The sequence below is a fragment of the Panthera leo genome, chromosome A2 (genome assembly GCF_018350215.1).
Source record: "Panthera leo isolate Ple1 chromosome A2, P.leo_Ple1_pat1.1, whole genome shotgun sequence".
Taxonomy (NCBI): Eukaryota; Metazoa; Chordata; class Mammalia; order Carnivora; family Felidae; genus Panthera; species Panthera leo.
Window position 1 is genome coordinate 54,807,210 of NC_056680.1, and position 20,880 is coordinate 54,828,089.

At 41.8% G+C, this 20,880-nt stretch overlaps 1 protein-coding gene across 10 annotated transcripts in view; it reads right to left on the reverse strand.

The window, feature by feature from the left end:
• The window catches only part of CA2H3orf20 (chromosome A2 C3orf20 homolog), a 95,329-nt gene that overhangs the window by 68,743 nt on the left and 5,706 nt on the right, over positions 1–20,880 (reverse strand). For 5 of the 10 annotated variants that reach the window (XM_042911507.1, XM_042911531.1, XM_042911504.1 and 2 more), the window contains exons 2-8: positions 19,394–19,456; positions 16,364–16,420; positions 15,450–16,107; positions 14,553–14,693; positions 9,255–9,374; positions 2,170–2,311; positions 847–1,119 (exon numbers count right to left, since the gene is read on the reverse strand). In XM_042911507.1, coding sequence (XP_042767441.1) covers positions 847–1,119; positions 2,170–2,311; positions 9,255–9,374; positions 14,553–14,693; positions 15,450–15,921 — 1,148 coding nt within the window. In that variant the 5' untranslated portion in view covers positions 15,922–16,107; positions 16,364–16,420; positions 19,394–19,456. The remainder of the gene's footprint in view (positions 1–846; positions 1,120–2,169; positions 2,312–9,254; positions 9,375–14,552; positions 14,694–15,449; positions 16,108–16,363; positions 16,421–19,393; positions 19,457–20,880) is intronic. The other 5 variants (XM_042911569.1, XM_042911559.1, XM_042911522.1 and 2 more) reach the window with 4 other exon arrangements.

Genomic DNA, 20,880 nt, shown 5'->3' on the forward strand with positions numbered 1-20,880 from the left:
GAGAGTTCAGAGAGCTCCCTCTCCTCCAAAGGTATGGGCCACTAAGTACCTAGAGGTTTTATTATTAAATGAGGCTCCCTTCCATCCCCCATCTCCTACTCTCTGCTGGAGGAAACAATCCTAGAAGGCATAAAAATGGTGCCAGAAAGAAGGCCCTAAATGGAGGTGAAGTGGCCCTGAACCCAGGCCTGGCTTTGCCACCAAATTCCTTTTGTGACATTAAATTGAGTCACACCATCTGTTCCTACAAAGAAGGGACAAGAATGTCTGGCTTAGTGTCTCCTCTCTTTGACGTATCATCCAACTCAGAGTGCAGAACCTGGAATAAGTGCTTTGCCCTCTCTGGCTTCACAGCCTTGCTGCCAAATGAGTTGGGCATCTGGTCCAGCCCCACTGCCTACTGGGGAGTGAATGACAGGACCGGGGCTGCAAGGTGACTTCTTCTTCTTCTTTTTTAAGTTTATTCATTTATTTTTGAGAGACAAAGAGAGAGGCAGATAGAGAATCCCAAGCAGGCTCCACTCTGTTAGTGCAGAGCCCAACATGAGGCTCAATCTCACAAACATGAGATCATGACCTGAGCCAAAATCAAGAGCCAGATGCTCAACTCACGGAGCCACCCAGGCGCCCCTCCAAGGTGACTTCTTGATGCACTGTTTCCCACCCAGACATCCTCCAAAGAGAGCCTTCTCTGACCTGGACAAATGCTTAATGTCCTGAAGAACCTGTAACCAGGCTTCTCTGGTCAGGTGAAAAGCCAAAGTAAATAATCAGGCCTGTTCAAACCCAGAAATTTTCTGGGGCTGAGTTGTTGGGGAGAAGGGGCAGCAGCAAATAAAAGGATACTACACGAAGGAGGATCCATCACAGAAGGTGTAATGCAACTTGATGACCTTCTTGGATGTCTTAGACTCCTGAGAATGTTGGCTGAAGTGAGGCTGTTGGTGGGCAGGAGGCTGGTGAGGGGTGGGAGTGGAAGTCTGAGCACCTGGAGGGTGAGGGGTCTGAGCGTCCCCTTTCGGGGCTGACATTAGATGAGAGGGCATCTTTGCCCTGTAGTTGCGAAAGATCATGGGGTAGGAGAAATTCCTCCCTTTCCACGAGGCCCTTTCAGCTTCTCTGCAGGGAAGGAGACCAACATATCTTCTAGCCACTTGGCTCTTACTCACCAGGAACACTGTCTCTATAGCCCCTGCCCAGCTCCCAAGACTCTTGTCCCATTTCTCTGTCCCCAAAGTACCTGTGCCCACCCCACTCCCCCTCATCCTAAAGGCAGTACTTAGGAAGAACTGGGAAGGCCCTGGTACCCCTCTGAAACCATTCCTTGCCTGATTTCCACTGTAAGCAATGGGATGAGGACCCATGGAGTAGGACTGAGTACAGAAGGGGAGTCTGGAGAGCAGGGTCTGGGGACTCTGCTCACTCCCCACTCCTGAGGTTACAAAGAAAGAGCTTCCATCCAGAATGTTACAGTAAAGGGCAAACTGGGTAGCTTCCCTTCTCCCATGTTCTTTAGCTGCAATGATGGCCCATGGGAGCCCAAGACATATGCCTTAGATGGGGCTAGGTTTTAAATCCTTTATGGCCCATGGTCTGAGCCTTTGGAGAAATGTAGACTAACTTACTAGGACTTGTGAGACCTCAAATCATAGATATCATTAATCACCCAGGTCAATGTTTTTTGTTTGCTCTGAGAGGATTTTTGCTGCTGCTGCTGCTGCTGCTGTTGTAGGAAAACATCTGACAAATTGTGTTAAGAAATAAACACTCAAGTCACAAAGCCTAAAAAGTGTAAGGAGCCCTGCAAAAGGTGAGGAGGCTAAGATCAATGACCTGGTGTCAGGTCCACCAAATTGTGGGACCTCCGGCAATAGCTTATTGGCTTGCTCTGGCTACTGGTTTCCTCATCCGCAAAATGGGCATACCCCTTCTTCCTCATCAGGTTATAGTGAGGGCTGAAAAGGACTGTGAGTGGTGAGAGCGTAGGGACATGAATGCATATGAGGGATGGCCATCACCCCATCACTGGTCACTGTCGTTGGGGGCACTGGGCAGCTGGCACTTCCTGGCCCTGTTCAGACACTTCCGTGAATTCCCCGTCATGCACACACAGGTAGCTGGCAGCCATACCCAATGTTCGCGTCTGTCCCCAACCACCCAGGCGCTCACATAAGGCGACACATCTCCTGCAGCTTCTCTCGGGCCTCAGGGCAGGGGTCGCTGAACTCCATACTGTCAGAAGCAGAGTTTCTGAGTCCTCGTTGGAGGGGTGACATGGTTATGTCTTCGAAGTTTTTTGATCTGCCTGTGGCTGGAGAGGAAGAAGTTAGAGAGGGGTTCTAGAGGATGGTTTCTTAAGACGTCATGTTCACATGGGGGTGAGGTGGCAGGGAGCAATTCTCCTGATAGTCAAAATAATCGGGGGGCATCATTCATGCTTCCCGGGGATGGGAATCCCTGGCATGTCACTATAACACAGAGACACTGCTCTGTGAGTCAACTAAGAATGTGTTAGGAACAGGCATGTGCAGAGTGGCATACCCAGCTATGTTTCCCCAGGACAGCCTGGGCCTGGGGCTGCCATGCATGCTGAAGTGATTCCCTTTTGACACTTCTGATTAAAGACAGAAAATCTCAGTTCCAACTCAATTGGCTGCAACACTTCTCCGACGCTGGCTAATCTTGGGCCTTCTGCAGAGGGCAGTGTGTATCGACAGACTGAGACTGCATTTTTTTTTTTTTTACATATTGTGGTAAAATACATGTAACAAAAATTTACCGTCCTAACCATTTTTACATGTACAGTTCAGTGATATTAAATACATCCACACTGCTGTGCAACAATCACTATCATCTACCTCTATAACTCCCGTTTTGTAAATTAAAGCTCTTACCCATTAAATAGTAACAACTCCCCATTCTCTACTCCCCCCAGCCTCTAGTAACCATCACCTTACTTTCTGTCTGAGTCTGACTATTCTAAATACCTCATATAGGTAGAGCCATATAGTACTTATCTTTTTGTGATTAGCTTATTTCACTTAGCATAATGTCCTCAAGCTTCTTCCACATTATAGCATGTGTCAGAATTTCCTCCCTTTTAAAGGCTGAGCAATATTCCGATGTGTATGTATAGACCACATTTTATCCACTCATCCATTGATGGACACTTGGGTTGCTTCCATGTTTTAGCTATTGAGAATAATGTTGCTAGGAACATGGATATATATATATCCGTGTATATATATGTATATGTGTATATATATATATACACATATACATATATATATACACATATACACACACACACACATATATATATATATCCGTATAATGTGTATGTTTCCAATTTGAATGTCTTTTATTCCTTTTCTTCTCAATCTTGCTTTGGCTAGAACTTCCAGTTCTAAGTTGAATATAAGGGGTGAACTTGGGTACCTTTTCCTTGTTCCTGATCTTAGAAGAAGAGCTTTCCATCTTTCATCACTGAATATGATGCTTGTTCTATGTTTTTCACATATGACTTTTACCACGTGAAGGTAGTTTACTTCTATTCCTAGTTTGTTGAGTGTTTTTTAATCCTGAAAGGGTGTTGAATTGTCAAATGCTTTTTCTGCACTGAGATGATCATGTGGTTTTTTTCCCCTTCACTCTGCGATTGAGTTTTGTTATTGAACCATGTTTGCATTCCAGGAATAAATCCTTCTTGGTGTCATGCTGTATAATCCCTAATGTACTATTGAATACCGTTTGCTAGTATATTGTGGAAGATTTTTGCATCAATGTTCATAAAGGACATTGTCTGTGGTTTTCTTTTGTTGTAGCGTCCTAGTCTGGTTCTGGTATCAGGGTAATGCTGGCCTCACAGAAGGAGTTGAGAAGTGTTCCCTCTTATTTTTTTGTTAAACTTTGAGAATGAAGAATAATTGTAATTAGTTCTTTAAATGTTTGGTAGAATTCACCACTGAAGCCATCAGGTCTAGGGTTTTTCTTTGTTGGTAGGTTTTTGATTACTGATTTAATCTCCATAGTATTTATAGATCAACATTTTTCTACTTCTTCCTGAGTCTTGGTAGGTTTTGTGTTTCTAGGAATCTATCCATTCCATGCAAGTTATCTAATTTGTTGGTATATGATTGTTCATTTTCTCTGTTCTAATCTGTATTTTTTACCTTGTCTAGCTTTGGTTTTAGTTTCTTCTTCTTTTTCTAGGTCCTTAACTTGTGAAGTTAGGTTATTTGATGTCTTTCTTATCTTGTCTTTAATGTAAGCACTTAAAACTGTAAATTACCCCCTTAGTACTACTTCTGCTGCATCCTGTAAGTTTTGGTATACTGTATTCTAATTTTTATTCATCTCTGTTTTCTAATTTCTCTTGCAATTTCTTCTTTAATCTGTTGGTTGTTTAAGAATGTGTTATTTACTTTCCACAATTTTGTGGTTTTTTTCTAGTTTTCCTTCGTTATTGATTTCTAACTTCATCCCATGGTGGTCCGAAAAGATACTTTGTATATCCTTTTTAATTGATTGAGACTTAAAATCTGTGGCCTAACATATGGCCTATCCTGAAAAATCTCCCATGTGCACTTGAAAAGAATGTGTATTGTTTTGTTGTTTGTGCTCTAATTGGTTTATTTCCTCTCTTTCCTTACTTATCTTTTGCCTGGTTGTTTTTCCATTATGGTGAGTAGGGTATTGAAATTTTCAACCACTATTGTAGAACTGTCTTTATTCTGTCAGTTTTTGCTTCAGCTATATATATTTTTTTGCATCAGATATTTATATGGTCTGTCATTAGGTGCATAAACATTTATAATTATTATATCTTCTTGTATTGAAACTTTTATTAATACCAGTGTCCTTTTTCTCTTATAAACTTTTGAGAGAGAGAGAGAGAGAGAGAGAGAGAGAGAGAACGTGCATGCTCAAGCAGGGGAAGGGGAGAGGGAGAGAGAGAATCTCAAGCAGGCTCCATGCCTAGCACAGAGCTCGACATGCGGCTTGATCTCAACAATTGTGAGATCATGACCTGAGCCAAAATCAAGAGTCGGATGGTCAACCAACTGAGCCACCCAGGTGCCCCTCTTATAATCTTTTTTGATTTAAAGTCTATTTTGTCTGATACTAGTATTGCTACCCCCGTTCTCTTTGGTTAATATTTGCATAGAATATCTTTTCTCCATCCTTTTACTTTCAACCTGTTTGTGTCCTTGGATCTCAAGTGAATCTCTTATAGATAGTACATCATTGGATCATGTGCTCTAATCCATTCTGCCAATCTCTGTCTTTTGATTGGGGAGTTTAATCCATTCATATTTAAAGTAATTACTGACAAGGGATTTCTGTCATTGTACTTTTTGTTTACTAGATGCCTTATGGCTTTGGTCCCTCAGGTCCTACAATACTGTTTTGTGTTGATTGTGTGATAAGATATTTAAATTCCTTTGTCATTTGCTTTTTTGTGTATTGTATAGCTACTTTCTTTGTGGTTACAATGAGGGAAACAGTGGGGATTGCATTTAACATCCCAAAGTTCTAACACTCTAATTTGAATTTTTATCAGCTTAACTTACAAAAACTCTCCTTTAACAGATTCATTCCCACCTCTTTCAGTTGTTACAAGATTATATCTTTATAATTTTTTAAATGTGTATTTATTTTTAAGAGAGAGAAAGAGACTGAGTGTGAACAGGGGAGTGGAAGAGACAGAAAGGGAGACACAGAATCTGAAGCAGGCTCCAGGCTCTGAGCTGTCAGCACAGAGCCCAACGCGGGGCTCGAACCGCGAGATCATGACCTGAGCTGGTCAGACACTTAACTGACTGAGACACCCAGGTGCCCCAACAAGATTACATATTTATTTAGTATATGCACCAAAACATAAACTAACGATTTTTTAAAAATGTATTAGTATTTTGAATTATGTAGAAAACAAGATTTGTAGTTAACCAAAGTTATAGTAATACCAGCTTTAAAACTAATAATTTTTTCTTTAAATGTATAAGTCTTTTAAATCCTTTTGAAAAACAGAGGCATCTGGGGGGCTCAGTTGGTTTAGCATCCGACTTTGGATTAGGTCATGATCTCACAATCTGTGACTTCGAGCCCCGCGTCGAGTTCTGTGCTGACAGCTCAGAGCCTGGAGCCTGCTTCAGATTCTGTGTTTCCCTCTCTCTCTGCTCCTCCCCTACTTGTGCTCTGTCCCTCTGTCTCTGTCTCTCTCAAAAATAAAAGGAAAACACTTAAAAAATTAAGATAAATAAATGAATAATGTAAAAAACAAAAAGTACAGTTATGAACCAATTACAATAATACTAGCTTTTATAATTGCCCATGTATTTTCTTTTATCTGGGAATGTTTTAATATCTCCCTCACTTTTGAAGGACAGTTTAGCTGAATATAGGATTTTTGGTTGATAGGTTTTTTTTCTTTTATCACTCTGAATATACAGCCCTGGTGCCTTGTGGCCCCCAAAGTTTCTGATGAGAAACCTGCTGATAATCTTATTGAGAATTCCTTGTATATAATGATTTGCTTTTCTCTTGCTGCCTTCCAGATTCACTGTCATTGTCTTCTGAAAGTTTGATTATAATGTGTCTTGGTGTGGGTCTCTTTGAGTTCACGTTACTTGGAGTCTGTCAAACTTCTTTGGTGTTTATACTCATGTCTTTCATCAAACTTGGGACTTTTCATTTCCTCAAATATTCTTGCTATCCCTTTCCCTCTTCTCCTTCTGAGACTTCCACAATGTGTATGTTATTCTCCTTGATGGTGTCCCACAGGTCCCTTAGGCTCTGTTTACTTTTTAAAAATCTGTTCTTCAGATTTAATCATTTCAATTGTTCTATCTTCAAATTTGCTTATTCTTTCTTCTGCCTGCTCAACTCTGGGTGGCAATGTTTTGTGCTTATTGTACTTATTTTCACAGTTACAACCCTGTGGCAGGTGTCAGCTGGTATAAGGATTTGGTGACATGAACTTGTGGAGATAGTCCTCCATGACTAAAATTCCAGAGGCATCATTTCAGGTCCACATGTTTCTGAGCCTCTGCTGCCCACCCAACTGGAGCCACATGCTCTCTCTTAATATATGTAGGCTCAACTTCATCCTGGTTTCAAGAATGAAAATGAGTTTCAAGCCAGGGCCACTGCTCAGGCTCCAGCTGGGTCCTGAGTGCCTCAAAATGAAGTCTTCCTCACTGTCAGCCAACTCTTCGGCTTTCTGGCTGGTACTTGGATACCATCTCTGGTATCTGCCACTATGAGTGGTTTCTGGTCCCTTTTGCCACTCCTCCTGCCACCCAAGACCAGAGACTTGGCCCTGAGTCCCAGCTAGCAGCTGGCTGACCTCCTGAAACATCTTCTAGTCTGACCATTCATGTCTGGCTTGGCCCTAGTTGCCTTGGATCCTTGAGGGTGATATCTTTTCACTCCAACCAGGAACCATTTTTTGACAGACTTCTCTCAGTTCTCCTTCTGTAAAGTTGGGATACTTTCAAAAAATAGCTATTGTTCCCTCAGGGAGTAAACTCCTGAAGCCTGTCTACTCCAAGTCTGCTTGGTCCTAGAACTGCAAAGGGGGCAGTTGGTAAGGTGTGATAGCACATGTGCATGAACAGAGAGCAGAGGTCCAAAATTCAAAGTGGCCTAAAACCAGAATAACTGTACAACATATACAAACTGGGAAAGTTTTTAGAGTGAAAGCGGGCATCATTAAATGTTATGTCAGAACAATAAGCATAAACTGGGACATTCCTGGGCAAAACAGGTCTACATGGTCACTTACAAACTATTAGAGAAAGTTAATCATCCATTCTGGCATGTATGTATGAGACTAATTTCTAAACATATCAAGAACCTATAACAGATGCAACACCACGAACATACATCTAGTCAGAATGATGCACATCATGACAAATCACATTTTGGTGGGGTAGCAGAGGAAAACAGCCGGACAGACAAAGAGGCCAACAGAAGGCATCACCTGCAAGATCATTAGGAGGAAAAATCATGAAATCACAGTTTATCTTGAAGATACTTTGTCTTCTCTCAAAGGGATTCTGTTGATTTAGGGCCAGCTCAGGAGTGGATATAATAAAACCAGGAGCACATAAATTGGGATGCTGGAAATGATGCTGTGGGTTATTGAACCACAGTGACAGAAAGCACATCAACAGAGGTAAAGGAGCTTGGGAAACGAGAGGGGGAAGCTGGATCTACTCCAAACAAGGAAGCTGAAGATGTCAGTTCCATTTGGGAAGGTGTTCTTTGTCTTAGAGTCCTCATGTATACCCCCAGGATTTAGAACAGTGAATGATAACTAGCAATTGTTCATTAAACATTTGTTCACTAACTGAAGACACAGGAGGAGCTTGATATGGAGAATGAGGCCTGGAGGAAGGCAAATCACATAGTCAGCAAGAGGCAGGGTCAGAAATAAAATGCAAACTTCTCAACTTCCAGCCTTACCTCCAGTGTCTGTGGGAATCAACTGGACAATCTTTGAGCATTCCCACCTTTTGTTGATCCTTCCACCACCTACTTTGCAAGTATAGTCCTCCCTGCCTACCCCATTCCACCATCTGCCATCACAGCTGGTTGGGGAGAAGGTAACTGGAAATTTCATGAGACTTTGCCTTGCCACTTCCACTCCCAACTTATTTCTTGGAGGTTCTGGCTGCATGGTTGCTGCTATACTATCTGGTCTACTGCCACCTGTTCTTTGTCTTAAGCCTTTCTTTCTGTTGTGTGTCCTCCTCCGTGGGATAGCAGGTCCCTCTATGTCTTTCTCTTCTTTCTGCATGAATCAGCCCACTTTGGGACATGCTGTTAGGTCTGGTATCCAAATACGTCTCTTCAGATACTCGTTCCCCCACTGGCTGTGTGAGTAGGAGCAACATAGATCTCTCTCTTGATAGAGGGGGTGAGTTTGGGATACTGAGGGGGATGGAAGATGTAGGTTTGATAGGGATGTTGTCCTGTGTGAAGGGAACCACATCACCAGGAACAGAGGGCACGTAAAACAATCAAATGGTGAGACTGCACTGTGGAGTGACTGGGTTGAGATGTGTCAACTTTTATGGGAAAGAATCTGTGTCAATAGCTTCTGCCAACAGGCAGGACAGCCATGTACCCTTCCTATCAGAAAACTAAATCAAAGCATCTCATCAACCTGCACTGGGAATCCTCTATCCCCTCCCCCACCCCCTCCCCCAAAGATGGGCTAAGAGCTCTTTGCTGGAATCCTCTGTTACCTGTTTTCTTCTTGACTTCCCTTCCAGTTGAGAGGGAAAAGCTCAGACAGCCAGTAGATGACTCGTAGACAAGCTGGTAAGGTGAGTTCACACCCATGGTTGGAGTGCTCACAGAGGAATCTGGAGTGGAAGATGGAGGAACTCTTTTTTCAACTTTTCAATTTTTCTTGTAACCAAAAATTTAGTATTACATTTTTTGTTCTGACAGTATGGTAGAGTAGATATTCTAAAGTGCCCTGATTGCTACAAAACAACCACATCTTGGAAGAAAAAGACTTTTTAATGCATGAGCAGGCTCAGAGTAATTAAGGGGAATCTTTAAGATTCCTTTCTGATGGTACCCCTCACCCTACTATAGTATCCCTCAAGACAGTAATGACACCAGCACAGGGAGCCGGGAGCAGCAAGCACAGAAGGTGATGGTATTATTGCGAGGGCAAATGCAGGTATAAGTGCGGCACTAGGTGGAGGGAATAAACATTGGGCCAATTATTCTCTATCCAGGACACTGAAATCAGATGCTTCTTCAACAACAAATCAGGCTCTTGCAGAATCACACTGTTTCACATAGAATCATTTGATATCCGACCACTTGAGAATTAAAATTTAGCACCCCCATCACTGGCGGAAAATCGTGATCATACTTACATAAACTTCATCAAATCATTGACTCATTCTTTACCCAAATATGGTCATTTCGCTGGTTAGGCATGAAATTGTTAGGAAATGTTAAGCAACTTATCATGGTTCATTCAAATTCCTAAAGAAAATGGCAGACCTGACCTAAATAGATAAAGACTATAACCAGAGACTGCACACGTGCAAATAATAACCTTCACTAGTGATACAAAAGTTAAGATCAGGATAACTTTCAGTACCTTCTAAGTTAGCAGAAATGAACTGACAACAGCCAATACTGGTAAAGATGGGATAAAACCAGTCAACCATGCTGGTATAGGCAAAATCCATCTAGAAAATAGTATTTGGTAAGAGCTGTACACATATTGAAACTTTCTGCCCCAATAATCCCTCTTAATCAATCTTAACCAATAGAAACTGAACTTGCATATTGCGATGCATATTATACTAATAGTAGGAAACTGAAAACCTAAGCATTTGGTTAATAATAGAACCTGAACATTAAAAGTCTACAATGAATTAAAGCGACAATTATTAAAATATATAGCTATGTTGGCAAACATTTGTCTCTCAGTTAAGGAAACTGAGAGGCAGGAAAATTGTAGTATTTATATATATATATATATATATATATATACATACATATATATATATATACGTATATATATATATACATACATACATATATATATATACGTATATATACGTATACGTATATATATATATATACGTATATATATACGTATATATATATACATACAGAGAGAGAGAGAGAGAGAGAGAGAGAGACCAAAAAGGAGATTACAAAAATGAAAAATAGGAATTATGTAAATAAAGATGGCAAGATTATTTGTTTTCCTTTTTTGTATATGTTTTACTTAGTAATATTGCCAACAACTGAAAATCAAGGAGCAGTCCAGTTTTCTTTCATGACAAGGCAGACTAGTATGTACTGGAAAGGAGAAAAGGCAGGAAGCAGGCTTATCACTAAGGAAATGCTTCCTTAAGCAAAGGGTATATTCTGGCTGTAGCTTTAAGGGAAGACTACTCCAGACCCAGTTACAGCTTTGGTCTACCTCATGCAGTAAGAGGGTCCAGAAAAGCAAATGTCATGTAAAATACGTCAACAGCATTTGGATCTTCTTTTTAATGCCCTGTAAGAGCTAATTCAAGTCCTTCTAGGATTAATGCTTTTCCAAAAAGAACAGATCAGTCCTTCATTTATATTTTGTTGGTTAGGTTTTTTTTTTTTTTTTTCCCAAGCTCTAGGCTTGTTTAAAGAGGAGCATCTGAACAGACATGCCAGCAAGTGAGAGATTTCTTAGGGAGTGTGGTGGAACACTCCTGCTAATGTAGCAGGATGCAGAAATCATCAAAGCCTTTCCAGAGTTCAGCTCAGTTCTCTGCAAATTCTCTTCCACCATATTAACCACAACCCAGAAGGGAGGCAGGAAGCCACTGAATCACGGGTGAACGTCTGTGACCCTGCAAGAATGCTCAAACACCTCATGGGATGGAATACTAATGGTGACAACCATTTCCTTTTCAAGGTAAGGGAATGCTACATTCAGGTAGGGGAGCATCTTGGGCAGGTCTGAGGGTGAGCCACTGGGCCAGGTGGGACTTTCCTACCCATGCAATAGACCGGCAGGCAGTGTCCCCCACAAATGAGATGGATCTCTAAGCTCCACACAGAATGCAAGATGCAGGACTCCATGCATGCTGGTAACCATCTGTGTATATAGTTACAGCATAGTTAGAGGGCCAGTGTTTTCATGGCATAGCTGATCCTGAGCAGCATGCGCAAAGAGTAAATTCCCTTAAAACAAAGACCTCCAGGTCATGGTAAATAGTGCGGAGGTGGGGGTGGGGGAGTCCAATTGGAATTTTATTTTAGAAAATGAAAACAAACTCGAAAACCAAAAAATAAATAATCCAATTAAAAAATGGGCAGAAAACATGACCAGACATTTCTCCAAAGACAACCAGATGGTCAAGAGACACATGAAGACAAATAAGCAGAAGGAAAAAAGAGAGACAGACAGACAAACAAAGAAACAGACTCTTAAGTACAGAGAACATGCTGATGGTTACAGAGGGGAGGTAGGTGGGGGAGGGGTGAAATAAGTGAAGAGCTCTGAACAAGGCATAGGATTGCTGACTCACTATATTGTACACCTGAAACTAACACAACACTGTATGTTAAATATGCTGTAATTAAAATTAAAAACTTCATAAAATGTAATAAAAGAAAAAAATAAAGCATACTTGGATCGAGGCTTAGGAAAAAACCCCAAAATTTATCAAAATAACTTCATTTTACCTTGTATTTAACAAAAGTTTGTTGATTTCGTAAGCACACGCTAATTCTCATAAGCAATAAAAATGACTGTGTCATTTTTTTTTTTTTTTATTTTTTGAGGTGGGGTGATTTTCTTTTTTCCTGAATGGTTGTAGGATAGCAATAAAACATGAGTACCTTCCTGTTTTTCTTTGCAAAAATACCCAAGGGCTTTACCAGTTTTTATTTTTAACTGACCCCCAAGTCATCCTTTCTGCAAGGAGTCGCTGCCCCAGATGATTTTCCTGTCTCCAGTAGCTGATTGGTTTTGCCTCACTGTGCCATCGTCAGTGGCTTCGCATGGGGACTCAGCAGCTTTCCAACATCTCTTCCACTGACTCCATGAAATCCTACATTTTTCTTGCAAGGCTGCCAATTTTATTATGCAATTTATTTGTACTGTACATGTATATTATCAGATGTTTAAGTTCTGACCTCCAAGGAAAGGTTTGTCCAAGATGGACAAACATCCAGTGGACGGGGAGAGATGCTATTTTATAGGGAGGGATGGATTTTACAGGTGAGAGTCAATGGTTGTGAGATTTAAATTTTTTTTACACTTCCCTATGAAACCTAACAGGCAGGATGACTTTCAGGCATCCAAAATGAACACAGGTGACCTTTGAACAACATGGGTTTGAACTGTGAGGGTCCACTTATATGTGAATTTCTTTCAATAACTATAGTACGGTCCTGTAAATATATTTTTTATTCCTTAGGATTTAAAAAAATTTTTTTTAATGTTTATTTTTGAGAGACACAGAGAGAGAGAGAGAGAGAGAGAGCGTGAGCAGGGGAGGGGCAAAGAGAGAGGGAGAGGGAGACACAGAAAACGAAGCAGGCTCCAGTCTCTGAGCTGTCAGCACAGAGCCCAACACAGGGTTCGAACTCACAAGCCGTGAAATCATGATCTGAGTTGAAGTTGGATGCTTAACCGACTGAGCCACCCAGGCGCCCCATCTTCCTTAGGATTTTGTTAACAAATTTTCTTTTCGCTACCTTATTTTATTGTAAGAATACAGTATATAATACATATAACACACAAAGTATGTGTTAACTGTTTATGTTAACAGTAAGAATTTTGATCTACATTAGGCTATTAGTAGTTAAGTTTTGAGGGACTCAAAAGTTACATCTAGATTTTTTACTGCTTGAGGGGTCAGCACAAGGGTCAGTTGTACTTGTATATCCACCATGCTTAAGAGATACATTAGATACAACTGATTCACTGCGTCTCCCAGATCCTATTCCCCTCCACCCCTCTCTAATGCTCACTTCCTCCAACTTAGCATCCAGCATTCCCCTCCACGCTTTTATACTGTACCCAAAGCAATATTGCTTGTATTCTTTCAAATTTTATTTAAATAGTATCATACCAAATGTATCCTTCTCAAACTTGCTTTCTTTTATTTGCTTAACACTGTGTTTTGAGATTTTATCTGTACTGATATGTGCATTTTAATGCTTATTTCATTTTGTATTATTTTTTTCTTTTTAATTGAAGTATAGTTGACATACAATATTATATTACTTTCAGGTGTGCAATACTGTGATTCAATATTTATGCACATTACAAACTGCTCATCACAGTAAGTGTGGTCGCCTCTGTCACATCTGACACATCTGTCACTATAGTATTATTGACTACAGTCCCTATGCTGTACAAGTGCTTGATTTTTACTTCTCACTACGTTCCATTGTTTAAATAGACTATCAATTGTTTTCCTCCTATTGATGGACACTTATGTTGTTTTCAATTTTATTTTCTTTTGCCATTCCAAACAGTACTGCAATAAACATTCTGGTACAACTTCTTGCACACGTGTGCCAAGTGTGACTAGCCAAGTGTGGCTAGTGGACTGATGAGAATCCACACCAGGCCATGGCCAGATGAGCACAAAAATTAAGAGTAAACATTTAGAAACCTCTGTGTCAATTTTACATTGCTGTCACATCACATTTTTGAAAACGTCAGTCCACGAGAGATAGAGATCGGCAGTTTTACAAGTTGGTCCTTTACCACAGACAGTTTGAAAAGCACAGCCCTAGGGAATGACCTAGAAGAGAAGTTGCTGAGTTGTCACATGCTAGAGCATCGACCACCTTGCAGATACCATCAAACTGCTCTCCATGGGAACTGCACTGATTTCTATACTCACCTGCAGCATTTAAGAATCTCTGTTGCTCCAGAATCTCTCTGTTTGAGAATCCACCTCAACTCTTGGAGATGTCAAATGTTTAAACTGGGGATTTGACCTTTCTATTGCATTCTTAGTGGCACTATTCGAACTTCTAAGGGCTGAAGCTTGGGTACCCACCTTTCCCTGTCTGTCCAGCACCACAGCTACTTTTTCCAATTGTGCTGATCAGGTAGTCAAGAGCCATCTCCTTGGCATTGACGTGGAGGAGCAGGCTGGCCTCCACGAAGCGCCTTGTGATGTCCAGAGGATTGGCACCTACTAAAGGAATCATTGAAGCAACTCATTTTCCTCCCAGCACAGGGCTAATGCTTCCAGGAAAAGACTTCTGTAAATGGCCCAGGAAATAAGGGTAGAGGGAAGCTCTATTCCTAGGGTAAGCAAGTGAGGGTCTTTTAATAGAAGGGTCTCCTTAATGGAAGGGTCTTGATTTCCCAAGACCTGTCAGGTGGCATTTTGCTCTCTACCCCCCTTACCCTTCTCTCTTCCTACCCACAGGCCGGGGTCCTGGTGCCATTAGTATTTAAAATAACATCTAGAAAGTTCTAGAAGCATCTAGAAGGCTCAATTACTGATATGGCTCTATCTTCCCTCCTTGATCTTGGGGTTACACCCTTACCATGGATGGTCTTGCTAAACACCAATCAGCCCTCTCAATTCACCCCCTCTTCCTGGGTGTTGCCTCTCTCCACCCTTCATTTCTACAAACTCCACCCTTCAGTGCCTCTGGCCTCACACTGTTCTCCACAGCCTTCCTTCCAGTCTGAGCTCAGCAATACTGGGGGAATGGGAGAAAAAAGTAGAGAACACTTTGGGGGGAGAGGATGACTCTTGAGGGGGGTTGTGGGACAGGGTTCTATTCCTATGGCAGACCCATGGCTGCCACCTATCCCTAGCATATTCTTATACACCTGGCTGGGGGGGCTATGGTGGCTGTGGTGGACACACACACATCGGTCTGGGTAGATCCTTCTGGGCTCAGAAAAAATGGAGAAGAATCTGGTGAGCCAGCCTTACCAGATACAGACTCCACCATGGCCTTCATCTTCAGGGTGAGCAGCTCTGTCAGCAGGTGGATGGACCGCCGCTGGAATTTCTGCAGGATTTCCCAGCTAGAGTGCACCAGATGGCCATGGGTGGGAGAGCGGGTGAAGCTGGCGGGCCCAGTGGGTGTGGGCAGTGACGGAGGTGGTAGTACTGGTGGGGGTGTCTTCTTCTGGACAGGGGCCTGCATGGAGGTTGATTCCATAAGCACCACAGGTGGGGATCCAATGCTGATCTCCAGGCCCAGGATGTCAGACGCAGTAGGTACCATGGGGTCGGCAGTGAGTTCCTCCCAAGTGAACTCAAAGATGTTCCTGATGCCCTTAGGTACAGAAATGCCTGCATTCCGGCAAATGATGAGCAGTTTGGAGATGCGGGCCAGCAGCCTGGGGGCCAAGGCTGTGTATTGCTGGTACAGTTCTCTGTTGCTCTTGATGTCGTTCATGTTGCTAGAGTATGCATGCTGCTAGGTAATACTGTCCATCTCAGATAAGATGGACCTTCAGCTGTAAAAAGTCAGAGCCCCCTGAGAGGTGAATGAGAGCGAAAAGTTCTTACCTAAGGTGAAGCCTTGGAGACAAACAGAATGGAAGTGCTGAAATGGCCTTTACAGGTCATTGAGCCAGTGGTCCTATCCAGGGAGGATAAGGAAGTAACTGGTCACTCCTCACACAGTAGGGCAAAGGGATGCCCCTCTTCCCTTTTCTTCCCAGAGACAGCAACAGATAAACCCACATTGATGAGTCGCTTTGGAAAGGGCCTTTGGGGATGACCAGATTCCAGAAATGGTTCCAGGGACAGTCATACAAACCAAGTACCTCTTGGGAGGGACCCTGCGGGGCTGGAGGAGTGGAAAGGATGGGGAAGGGCGAAAGGTTCCACCGTACCTTTTATAGTTAGAGACCTGAGAGCGAGAGATCTTCTTGTAATTTAGTAATAAAAATCTGCAAAGAACAAAAAGATGCTTTATTGGCTGTCTGGAGAGGGTGATGTGGAAGTTCCTGGTGGTGATGCAAGTGTGGGCATGCAATCATTCAACATGTACATCCAAGGGCAGACAGAGAATACATTTTCTCAATTCAATGACTAATATTGGCCACATTTCATCAAAGCAAGGTTTTAAGCAATTGATTGTAAGATGCACCATCGTACAAGAAAGAAAAAAAAATCAATGTAAGATGCCACTGACTACAAGACATATCACAATTTAAGAGATGTTAAAATGGGGGAAATGCCTATCTTAAAATCAATGAACTATAATAAATATTTCCCCACTTTAATAGAATTTCTTGAGGGCTCTGCATGCTCATCAAGTAGACATGTGTGGGGTAGCAAAGAAGCATATTTGTGTCTGGGTCATCTGAACACCATTAGTTGATATGGTGGTTGTTACCCTTACTTCTAAATTGTGTTTTATTCATATTTTCTCAATATATATCAAAAATAGACCACTGGTTGGAGTGCCTGGCTGGCTCAGTCAGAAGAGCATGTGACTCTTGATCTTGAGGTCATGAGTTAAAGCTCACTGAGTATAGAGATTACTAAGAAAAAAAAATCAACTTAAAAAAATAGAACACCAATTGAAGAGAGGGAGTGTGAAGAACAGTTTGATAAACACAAAAATAGCTGGGAAAATCCACAGATAGACTTCGAGGGTTTTGTAATCAGATCTGAAAGTTTCATTTATCTAATCAAAATGAACCCCATAAGGACATTCTTTAGTAGCATATCAGTCTAAAATACATTGACAAAAAATGTAAAGTCCACTTCTTAATCTTGCGCTACACGAAAAGGATCATTTATTTCTTTTTAATTCCAGAGGGGCTTTGTGAGAATATGAGCCTCTGCAAAAGATGCTGAAGAATCCAGAACATGTCACAAAAGCTGACCTAAGGGAAGCTTAGAGCAGACGGGGTAGGGTCCTCCCCCATCACCTTTGCCAGCATTTTCCATGCCATGCAGGCCAGCTGCCCCTGTGGTCTGACTTCAGTGGCCCCCAACCAGCACACCAGTAACACCGGCTGAGGAAGGACTGCTGGCCAGTGCCTTCTGGCAATCCTTGTCACCACAGCCTTCCAATCATCACTTCTACCTTCCGTCCTGACAACCACTCCCCCACGATGTCCAAGGTGCCTCTTCTCCTGCCAATCTTCCCTCTTTCATTTCTCAAACCATGCTCCCTGGAGCCACCCCAAAGTCACCCGTGGGGTATACAGCCGGCATATACCAGAGCACGCTCAGGGCCACGATCTGGTGTGACCACCCCGGGGTGAGATTATTCACTTTCCCAATTCACTGATGAGGAATCAGAGGCTTAGGGAGACAGAGCTCCTGATCAGGCAGGAGTTGCCTATATGCAAAGTCTTGGCACAGAAGCTGTCCAAGCACACTGATTTCCCCACGGCCTTCGAGCTGCCTCTGCCCATCTATCAGCAACAAAATCCCCAAGGAACAAGAGCTCCATAGAGCAAACCCTTATGACATCCTGGTTTACAGAGAAGTGGCTTCCTATGTCTATTTGCTGACCCCTGGCATCTCTATTCCTCAGCTTTGGAGACTCAGAAAAAAATAGTTCATTTTTTAAATGAGAAGTCTGCAGAACAAAGAAACCACTCAGAATCTCCATCATCTGGGCAACCAGCCAGATGGATCTGACCCTGACCAAGCAAGGCAGATTTTTTTTTTTTTTTTAAGCTAAGACTCAAATGAAGAGAAGACAAATACAGTCCTTGAAATGTTAACTGGTTTGGGGAACTTCTCCCCACCCTCCCTACCAGTTCATTTCTTTTGAAGTTAACTTTGAAGATAAGTCTTACAAACAAATAAAAGCTGGTTTTTAAAGTGACTTTATTGAGGTATAATTCACACGCCATACAATTCACCCTTTTAAAAGTGTACGGTGGTTTTTAGTATATTCAAAGTTGTGCAATGAACACCACTATCTAATTTTAGAACATTTTCATCATCCCCAAGAGACATTCATTAGCAATCGCTCCCCATTCCCCCTCACTCCTAGGCAACCACTAATCTAGTTTCTGTCTATAGATTTGCCTGTTCTTGGCATTCCACATAAATGGAATCATACACTATGTCGTCTTTTGTGACTGTCTTCTTTCAGTCAGCATGTTTTCAAGGTTCATCCATGTCACAGAATGTGTCAGTACGTCATTCATTTTTATGGCAGAATAATATCCCATTATATGGATAGACCACAATTTGTTGATCCACTCATTATTTGACGGACATTTGGTTGCTTCTACTTTGGGCTATCATGAATAGTAATACTATTAGTAATAGTATTACTATAGTAATAGTAATACTATTACTAATAGTATTACTATAGTATACTATATATTATATTATATAGTAATAGTATTACTATAGTAATAGTAATAGTAATACTATTACTAATAGTAATACTATTCATGTACACTCGTGTACAAGTTTTTGCGTGGATGGATGTCTTCACTCTCCTGGGTGTATATCTAGAAGTGAAATTGCCAGGTCATATGGTAACTCAATGTTTAACATTTTGGACCATCAGACTGCTTTCCAAAGTGGCTACACCACTTTACAGTCCCACCAGCAATGTAGGAGGATTGTAATTAATCCAGGTCCTTGTGAACACTTGTTACTATGTCTTTTTGATTCTAGAGCCATTCTAGAGGGTGTGAAGTGGCATCTCATTGTGATTCCGATTAGCATTTTCCTAATGCCTAATGATGGTGAGCATCTTTTTGTGTGTTTATTGACCAATTTATATCTTCTTTATAGAAGAGTCCATTTGCACCTAAAAGCTGTTTTTTTAAAAGAAAAATGTCATTTAAAATTTGCTATTACCATACAATTATATTTACATTATATTTAAGTATGATAATATAATCAACATAAATATTATATTTATAATTTCTACTTACCTGTATTTATTGCCATATATTTATCTCTTCAAAATTCAGCTAGACGTGACTAAATTCTGGCCTCTGAAATGAAAGCAGAGCTTCTGGGTAGGACCCTGAGACATGTTTTTACAGGAAGCTACCTTCATGGACTTGCTCTTTCCTCACAGCCCTTCTCTTTCCTCCTCTCTGTAGCTCAAGCAACCATGAGGTTACCTTGGAGAGGGAAGCCACGCATTAAAGGGGGCTGAGCAGAGCGCCGGAGCCTGGGCTCCTGATGACACAGCGACACCCCCACACCAACACTCGGCCACCGACCTCTAAACTGGTTTCACAGGGCAGAATGAACCACTTTATTCAGATCTCTATCCTTGCAGTCAAGTGTGATTCCTGACTGACAACCAGCCATGTTGGAACACCATCCCACCCTCCTTTCTATGTAAACATTTTTTATGATTCATTCATTTTTCCATCACTGAGACATGGGCCTTGCCCTCAACTAGCTCAACGTTTAACAGGCAGGTCGGACTTAGAACAAAATTGACTCATAGACTATAGGATAAGGGTCACACTACAGAAAAATATACACAGGCCATGAAAACCCAAAGAAAAGGATCTAATGGAAGCAGCACTGAAGATGGTTATAAAAGACGAGCGGAGGTTGCTACGCAGATGGGAAGGAGAAGGCATTCTAGGCAAAAGGAACAATATGTACATGGGAACAGAAGCATCGAAAGCATGGTGGGCTCAGAGCACTGCAAAACACATCAGCATGATTGGGGTCTATGGGAGAATAGTAGACAAAGTTGGAAAAGTGGTCTCGCATCAGATCACCAAAGGCCTTGCCAAAGAAGGTCATGCCAAAGAATTTGCATGTTATGCAATCAGATATTCAAATGTATTGTCTTTAATCACTAATTGTGTCCCATGTGGCAAATCTCATCTCTGCAAATGAAGAGCAGGGGCCGTGTCTTCTCTCTCTTTCATAGTGTCCATATTATTAACTACAGTGCTGCTATAAGCAACTGAAAACTATTTGTGGCATCGAAGTCCCATGAATAGCCTGAAAGACCCATGCAGGTGGCCATAAGCAAAGTTTCAAGAAACACCTCCCACAAAGAAATGAAAGGATCATGCAATAAGTTTATAAAACATATAGAAGATGACCACAGGCCCAGGGGCTTCTTCATTCCATTTACTTACTGTCTGGCTGCTCTGTCCCAGAGGATAGATCTGAGGGGAGAAGCACGCACACAAAGCTACAATGACAAGTCAGAGTGCTCTCTGCAAGGCAGAACGGAAGCCCAGAGAAGATAGTTACCACTGGGTAGTGAAGAGCTTAGGCTAGGTGACCTTGAACCCAGCACTTGGATCTGTGTGATATTCTCAAGGGCACTAGTCCCCACCTCCCAGGACTGTGAGGAGTAAGTGCGGTGATGCACGTACAGGGTTGGCGCAACTCCTAGCACACAGTTAAGTGCTCAATGACTGTTAAATAGCAAACGGAA